This window comes from Python bivittatus, unplaced genomic scaffold (assembly GCF_059951505.1).
Source record: "Python bivittatus isolate LINGU-HERP-01145 unplaced genomic scaffold, Pbiv_v1 ctg000500_np1212, whole genome shotgun sequence".
Taxonomy (NCBI): Eukaryota; Metazoa; Chordata; class Lepidosauria; order Squamata; family Pythonidae; genus Python; species Python bivittatus.
Window position 1 is genome coordinate 292,738 of NW_028277079.1, and position 8,522 is coordinate 301,259.

General features: G+C 58.5%; 1 protein-coding gene across 1 annotated transcript; it reads left to right on the plus strand.

The window, feature by feature from the left end:
- The first annotated feature begins 26 nt into the window (after positions 1–26).
- Positions 27–3,679, plus strand: SLC39A3 (solute carrier family 39 member 3). Its single transcript, XM_088147324.1, has 2 exons — positions 27–379; positions 1,056–3,679. Exons 1-2 carry the CDS (start codon positions 173–175, stop codon positions 1,788–1,790), a joined length of 942 nt encoding a protein of 313 aa, XP_088003450.1. The 5' UTR covers positions 27–172; the 3' UTR covers positions 1,791–3,679.
- Positions 3,680–8,522: the final 4,843 nt, after the last annotated feature.

Consider the following 8,522-nt stretch of genomic DNA (forward strand, 5'->3'; position numbering starts at 1 on the left):
GCGGGCAGCGCGGCCCTCCCCGCCAATGAGCGTCGCCGCGACGTCACCGGCAGCCTCTCGGCGGCGGGCGCCCCGAGCGGAGCCTGCGCGCAGCCTCGGCGCCCGCCCCGCGAGGTAGGCCGCGCGGGAGGGGGCCGCCTCCGGCCCCGCGTCGCTCTCGCGCGGTGCCGCCATGGAGGCGCTGGCGGCCAAGCTGCTGAGCCTGCTGGGCGCGCTGGCGCTGGTGCTGGCGGGCGCCCTGCTGCCGGTGCGGGCGCTGCAGGCGGACCCCGAGAGGGCGCGGCGCTCCCGCCGGGCGCTCGCGCTCTGCAACGCGCTGGGCGGCGGCGTCTTCCTGGCCACCGGCTTCAACGCGCTGCTGCCCGCCGTGCGGGAGAAGGTACGAGCCGCGGGCCGGGCGGGGGCCGGGGGCCGGGGGCCGCTGCTCCACCGCGACCCGGGCGGGGCCCCCGCGAGCGCGCCAACCCCGAGGCAGCCGGGCCCGTCGCGGGCAGGCCGTGGCTTCGGGCCGAGCCGGGCCGCGGCCTCCGCCCGCGGCCCCGGCCCCGCGCCATCGTGGCGGCCCTCCCGGGGCTTGGCGCCGCCAGGCGGGATCGGTGCGCCCTCGGCGGCCGGCCAGTCGGCCGGCCGGGTGCCTCCGGGGCCTGTCTCGGCGCGCTCCGCCTTCGCTGGCTCTGGGGCCCGCGGCGGCGGCGGCCGCCCTGTTTTTCCAGCCGGCGTCCCGGCCTGCAGCCCTGTCGGAGGCGGGGCGGGGCCGCCGCGGAGTCTGGGGGCCCGCGGGGCGGGGGCGGCCGCCCTCTGCCCCGCGCGCCTCCCTCCCGACTCCCTGCGGTTGTCCTCGAGGACTTCCGGGCTCCCGCTCCCCGCCCCGTGTCTACGAGCGGTTCTCCGCGCTCCCCGGCCGGAGGGCCCCAGCGGGCCCGAACCCGCCGACGCGCTGCGACCGGGGAGTTTCCCGCAGAGGCCGAGGCGAAGCGGCGCCGGGTCGGGCGCGGCCGGGTCTGGGGCTCTGCTTCTCATCCCCGCCTGCCGTCCTGCGCGTCTTTCTCTTGCAGCTGCAGGAGCTTCTGGAACTGGGGAATGTGACCACCGACTACCCTCTGGCGGAGACCGTCGTGATGATGGGCTTCTTCATGACGGTCTTCGTGGAGCAACTGGTCTTGACCTTCCGGAAGGAGAAGCCTTCCTTCATTGACCTGGAGACCTTCAACGCGGGCTCAGACGTTGGCAGTGACTCTGAGTTTGAGAGCCCCTTCATAGAGCCTTCCTGGGGGCACGGCCACCGGGGCGAGCGCGGCCACCACAGCCACGGCCTGGACGTCTACGAGCTGTCGCGTTCCAGCCCGTTACGGCTCTTCAGCCTGGTCTTTGCCTTGTCTGCCCACTCGGTTTTTGAGGGCCTGGCCCTGGGCCTGCAGGAGGAGGGCAACAAAGTCATGAGCCTCTTCCTGGGGGTGGCCATCCACGAGACCCTTGTGGCTGTGGCCCTGGGCATCAACATGGCCAAGACCGGGCTGAGGATCAAGGAGGCGTCCAAGCTGGCTGCCACAGTCAGCCTGATGATCCCACTGGGCATTGGCATTGGGACGGGGATCGAGAGTGCCCAGAACGTGGCCAGCAGCGTGGCCTCGGTGCTCCTGCAAGGAATCGCTGGGGGCACGTTCCTTTTTGTCACTTTCTTTGAGATCCTGGCCAAGGAGCTGGAGGACAAGAACGACCGGCTGCTCAAAGTGCTTTTCCTGATTCTGGGCTACGCGGTCTTGGCGGGGCTTGTTTTCTTCAAGTGGTGAAGGAACCCCCGGTCTTCATTTCCTTGTCCCAGGACTGGTTGGGGTCCTCTCTCACGGACGGCAGGGGGAGGGCCAGTCAGCAGGGGGTCTCCGAGGGGTCGCTCCCGCTGCTTTCATCCTGCCCTGAGCACTGGGGTTCTTCCCCGGCCCTCTTTTCACGCCCGCAGGGAGGTTGGAGCAACTGGGAAGACTGCTCTTTTCAGCTGCGAAGACCTGGCATTGCGCCCTGGATCCATCATGCCATCAGGCAAAGCGCTGGGACACAAGCTCGGAATCGGGGGCATCCCCTCCCGGCCTCTGCCCTTTAATTGAGGAACAGGGAAGGTCTCCAGGTCCCACCACCCATGTCCCCTCTGCTCTCTGGGGGAAAGGTCTGTCTAGACCTACCTTTGGGAAAACCAGGCGCTGCTGGTTAACGCCCCGGAAGCTCGTCTCCTCACGGCAGGAGGCATTTTACACGTGGTGTTGTTAAGGTTTGTGTCAAGGTTTCTGCTAGCTCGTGAAGATTTTTCAAAAAGGGGATGTGCCCCCTTGCCCGTAAAGCAGGGTGTCATCACAGACTCGCTTGGTCCCTCCGAGCAGAGGTTCTGTCCTTCAGAGTTAGCTGCATCTTAACCTAAGCTGTGCGAGTCTTTTCCCAGGGGGCAGAGCACTTTGTCCTTCCGAGGTGGCCCTTGCTCAGGGGCCTCCATCCTCTGTGCAGCCCAAACTACTGCTAAACTACTTCAGAACGGTTTTGTTTTACGCAACTTGAACCTCCTTGTTTGATCCTGCGTGTGAGAGTGAGAAGGGGAGGGGACTGTGCGCTGGTCCAGATCTGAGCATCCTGAGACTCGCAGGTGTCCCGGGGCAGCTTTGGCGTCCCTGGAATTTGGCAGGGCTGTTTTCCCTTAGAAATGTTTGCTAGCAGAGCAGTCGCTCTCTGCCCCCATCCTGTCTGCAGCAGAATCCACAAGAACAGTCTGCCTGTGTGGGTCTCTGTCTCCTTCGTGGGCAGATGGCAGAAACCAGGCGGGTGTCTGCTGGGGGTCTCGGGGTTGAAGCTTCTGCTGGTGGGGAGCGATGGCCTTGTTGCCTGTCTGTGCCGTTGGCTTGTTTGCCAAGCTGTTAATCCAGGTCGAGCCAAGGCAGAGCGGGTGCCAGGCGTGCAAAGGCAGAGCAGAATACCAGCTCTTGAGCGCGGTTGCCTTCTGGGCAGAGGTGTACAGGGGAGTGAATATGGATCCTGCCCCCGGGCCTCTCCCGCCTCTGCTGCGGGGAGACTGCCGCTGCCTGGGCTTCGGCTGCTCTGGGACCAGAGTGGCTCCTCTGATGGGAGGGGAGACTCAAGGGCCTCCAGTCCTGCCCCCACCCCAGCCATTATGACCCCCAAGCAGCAGGCCTCCCTCGACAGGAGACTGCCAGTCGCCCCGATCTGACAGAGCCTCAGGCAAAGTGGAGTTGGACCTTCTGCCTTACCAGACAAAGGCTGTTGGAACCAGGAGCTCCTATCTGCATGGGGCGGGGGGGCCATCCACCACTTTCCTGCCCACCTGTTTGGCCAAGAGAATGCAGTTATGGGGGAGGGGCACCTTCTCTCCCCATCAGTTGCAGCTGGGGCCCAAAAGAGCATCGCTGGCCCTGAGCGACCTTCCTTCCCCCACCCCAGTTGCCCCGTCAGCGCAACTCCTGGAAAGGCTGCAGGGCCCACTTGCCTCCTCCGGCCCTCAGTGCTCAGGGAGAACTGGTCTGCTGGTGTGCGTGTTATTTATTGCATTCCTGCTCTGGGAGAGGATCAGATCTATGTTGTTGGGCTGTTTTTTTTACACTTGGTTTGGACGTCTTTACATTACTCTCCATTGTGCTAAAATAGCCCTTGTGTACTGAAATAAACCTCCTTTATTACCCTTTTTTTGTGATTCTGTCTATTGTGGGCAAGCCAGTCCACACTGGGGAAACTGAATGCCATCCTGTCTGTGGCCAAAACGCTGGCTGAAGCCTTACACGCTTCTCACCTGGGCAGGGGAGGTGGCCAGAAAGGGTCGATCATGAGCCCCCGGCAGAGTGAACGGTCTACAAGCCCAGCGCATCTTTTCCTCCCTGCGGTCTGTGGCTCCTCTTCAGTGTTGCTCCTTGGCCCTTCAATGCACCTTCTCATCTAGGAGGAGGCTCTCATCTTCCACCTGGCCCATTCATCAGCAGCTGCCAAGTGATGCCCAGCGGGTTGTGAAGCTGGAAGCCCGCCACAGTGGTCCTGCAAAGGTGGGGCAGGGCTGAGGCTTTGGGGAGGCGCCTAAGGTTCTGGGCATTGGTGGGCAAAGCTGCTGCCTCTAGAAAGAGCGGAGGAGCAGGGCTCGGTCTCAGCACTTGCAGGACCGCTGTGGTGGGCATCACTTGGCAGCATTGCCATTTGGCTAGCTGCCTCTCCGAGGTCTCATAAGCTCCTGCTTGGGTCGCCAGCCATCCCATCCACTCCCTTTGTCATCTCTGACCTTTTCAGGTTGCCTTCAGCCTGTCGGAGCATCAGGGCTTTTCCAACATCATACTGTGCTCTGGGATGTGTTGGGACCTGCTGGGGCGGATTTGCACAGGCGAGAGCGCAAAACAACTCAGCTGTTCCTGTAAAGCCAGTGGAAAACGAGAGACTGTGGCCTGTAGCACTTTGGACCTCACAAGGGGTCTGGTGGGGGACATTCTGCAGACCAGAGCCTGGGTGATCTCCCCTCCCTGAATAGGTCCCGAGAAGTGGCCGGCTGTGGGCTGCTGGTCGGGTTTCCTTGGAGAGGGTTCCCGGGGTGGAAGCTGGCGTTTCTTTCCCCCCTCTGGCCTGGCTGTGCTGCCTGGGTCTGAGCAGAGTGCCCTGGCAGAGCCAGCCACTGGGCAAGTCTCTTCCTGCCTGGTCAGACTAGAGGCGTGGAGAAGTCGCAGGATCCCCTGCTGGACCCAAAGGGGTCTCAGGTGGGGGAACCCTTTCTAGCCCTGACCATAGCTCGTGTCCCAGTAAGGATCAATGCAAGCGAGAAGTAAAGGTCTCATGGGAAGAATTTACAAGACAACAGTGGGCTTTTGGGAATCTCTGGAGAGAGGGAGAGAGAGAGAGAGAGAGTTCAGTGCATGGAGGGAGACTTAGAAGCATTCCTGAGCTAGGAGATTTCTGCAAAGGAGAATGGGAAACATTCAAAAACCTCCTACGGCTACAAGAAATGTTTGAAAGCTGATATTTCTGCCTAGAGAGGGGCTACAAAGTCTACTGACCGAAGGGCTGTCTAAGTTCCTGTATTACCACATTCACCGTTTCTTTATTTTGAATCTGTAACATAATTTTAATTGCACGTGAACAGTGCCAATAGAATAGAATATCTGTAGCTCAGGATTGAACGGTGAGCACCCCCACCAAGACGGGCAGGGCAGGGCAGGCCAGGTGACTCCATGCAACCAGGCAGCAAACCCCATGCGCCTACTTGGCTGGGTGACGACGCGTCTGCAAGCACGCAGCCGAGCTCAGCACCAAGAACTCCATAAAATAATAATGCAGATTTGCAGAAAGATGCTGTGTCTGACTGACCACGTAGAGGTGAAGTTAGCTTTTGTTCACTTAAGGGTTAATTGAAACCCATAGAACTTCAGTTAAGGAGCATCTGTGGATCTTGGGGCCCTCTGAATCTGAGGCTTTGCACTTCAGTCTTGGGTGTGGTAGCACTTCACCAACCCCCTCATAATCTGGGGGTTGTCCTGAACTGGCAGCTCCTATTTGAAAAGCTGGCAGCTGTGGCTAAGAAGGTCTTTGCACGGCTCCAATGTACGTGCCAGTTGTGCCCCTTTCTGGATCAGGAAGGCCTACACACAATCACTCACGCCATAGTCACCTTGCAACTTGTAATATGCTGTACAGTAATACCTCAGTTCACAAACACTTCTGTTCACGAACGATTCAATTCGCGAACAGCAGCGTTTGCAAAATTTTGCTTCCGTTCGCGAACTACGCATCGGGTGACGAACACGACCCGCGGCCATCTTCCCTGCTCTGACACGTGGTCGTGGCTTCCTCTAGGCGAGATTGCGGTCGCAGACAGACACTTGCTGTGAAGCTTTTTGGTGTTGCCTCAAGCAAGGTTAGTGTTCTCTCTCTCCATATTGTACTGTATTTTGTTTCATATTTTTGTGGTTAAAAAAAAAAACATGGTTCAGAACGGATTAACCTTTTTTACATTGAACTTTATGGGGAAATTTGATTCGGTTCGCGACCAATTCGGTTCGCAACCAGAATTGTGGAACAAATTAAGTTCATGAACCGAGGTACCTCTGTACTTGGGGCTGCCCTTGAAGACCACTTGGAAGCTATAGCTGGTCCAGAGTACGCGATGCAGGCAGAGATGGACTTGCTATGACATGCTTGCGTAACGCCTCTGCTGGCTGCCATTTAGCTTTTGGGCGCAGTTTAAGGTGCTGTAGCGAGTCAGGAAGGTGACCTTGATGGAGATATGCTGGAACCAACCGTTGTCTAGGCAAAAGGGGCTGAAGCATTTTTTAAGCCCAGAGCAATGAGATGACATTCGGAAGTGACTCAATCACCTCCCTCGTTCACTGAACTATGAGGAGCAGGAGCCGGAGGCGCAGCACAATCAGGCTTGCAAGATTCTGCTGTTATAGCCACTCTCAGTAAAAGTGGTTCTACTGCTCCTGTAGAGTGGATGTCCTGGTCTGGTCTACCTGGTGGGGCTGACAGGTGGTGCAGGTTATCCCCTCCAGAACCCCACGCAGCATAGGGCCCGGTTACTGGGGGGACTCCTGTCCCCCTCCCTGTCAGGGTCCAGGAGAGGTGCCTTTTCTGTCGCAGCACCTGCCTCTGGAGAAACACCCTAGTGGCATTCAGAAAGTCACTGAAAACCTGGCCATTCTCCCAGGCTTTGGGGTTAGGGTGGCTGTCGGTCATTTTTGGGGTGTGCGATGTGTGCTTCTTCCAGCCCGACACCGTTTCTTTTCTCTGTTGTTGTTCTTCCTTTTAATGTGTCTCACACACACACACCAGGGAATTTGGGCTTGGGAGACTTCTGATTTCGAAAGGAAAAGGAGAGGAGAGGAAGAGGTATCCCAGCTCTTCGAACTGTGGCCAGGTTTCTGCTCCATTGCAATTGTGGCAGCATGTCAGAATGCTCGCAAGCTTTGATTGTTGGCTTGATTGTTGGCTTGTTTCTTACTTGCTTTTTACCTGCTGCGGTTGGTTCTGCCATTGAAAGGTGTGGGGGATGGGGAAATGGATGGAGCACGGCTAGAGGCCGACGGTGGCCCCTTATCACAGGCGCTGGAAAGCAGCTCAGGGCCGTCCCGGCAGGAGAATGAGGAGACTAAGCAGGCGGGGGGGAGGGTGAAGGAGGGAAAAGGGTAAAAAAAAACTCTTGGCGCACACAGGCTCAGTCTTAGCAATGCTTTGGAGCTGTACACTTGTTCTAAATAGACAAACTTCCTTTTGATTCAGTACTGGTTGCAAGGAAAGTTACTGGACCTGGGAGTGGCGGGTGGTAGGTCGTTACATGGCAAAGACGGAGCAGCGTGGGATGGCGCAGGATTTCTGCGTGACAGAAAGGGATGTTCTTACCAGCCCTTTCATCTTGACTTCTGTCACCCAGTTTCTCTCCTATAACAGAAGCGGGGGGGGGGGGCTGTCACCACCACTGCCATCTTGGCCCAAATTCTGTTTATTCATTTTTATTATTAAAATTATATGCCACCCATCTTCCCCAGAGGGTGGGAGGGTGCCCCCCATACTGGCACTACACGCCCTCTCCCCAGCTCCTCCTCCTGCCCCCAAAGATCCAGGGCTGTGCCAAGGTCTGTCAGCAGGCCTCCTGCCTGCGGACCCATCAGCCCACCACGATCCCTCTGGCCCCTGCTTGCTCTTGGCAAGGGGGCCCCACAGTGGAGATGCTTGCGCGACTCCTCCTGCCTGCAGTTGCCCCTGGGGAGTTCTCCGAATGCTGCTCCCCAGGCGCAACTGCCAGGGGAGAGTGGCCACAAGAGGGAGGAGGCCAGGACCCCCTTTCAACTCTGCAGGCGACACGGAAACTTTTTGTAGTGTGGATCCCCTCCGCTGCAGACAGGGCAAGTGCTGGCTTGGAGTCGTGGGGGGGTGGTAAAGCGGGCAACAGGGCAAAGCCCTCTGTGCTGAGACCCCGAGGGGTGGGTGGTCACCAGGCCAAAGAAAGGCGCCTGAGATTTGGGCCAATGAAATGTCTTCTTCCTATCCCCTGGGACCTGAGCCAGCTCCCGTTGCATTCCTGCTGCCTCGCCTCTCCCAGAAGAAGCCCAACCCAGCTAGAGAGTTGGTGGCGCACAGACTGCTGCCCATCGCCAGAATTCCCTGTCTCTCCCCCAGCAGCGGCTTTGAGTGCATCTAAACTGCGGTTGCATCACGAGCGAGAGTCTCCGCCCGTCTTGTGCCAGGCTCTTTCCACGGGCTCTTCTCCGATGACTCTTGCCTCGCGTAACGTGTCCAAATGATTTAAGCCTCAGCTTCATTTTTGGTACCACCAGCGAGCACCCTGCTTTTGCTTCATCTAATGTTGAATTATTAGATTAATTAGATTATGAACACTGAATAATTATACCCTCTGGTCCAACTCATTCTCTGCCGTCTCTTAGCCCAGTCCAAAGCCATCGGTTCTGATGGCCCAGCTTTCACAGCCATCTTCCAGGAGGAAAACCGTGCCCTTGGCGATTCCGACCTTGGCTGTCAGTGTGGCGTTTCTGCACCTC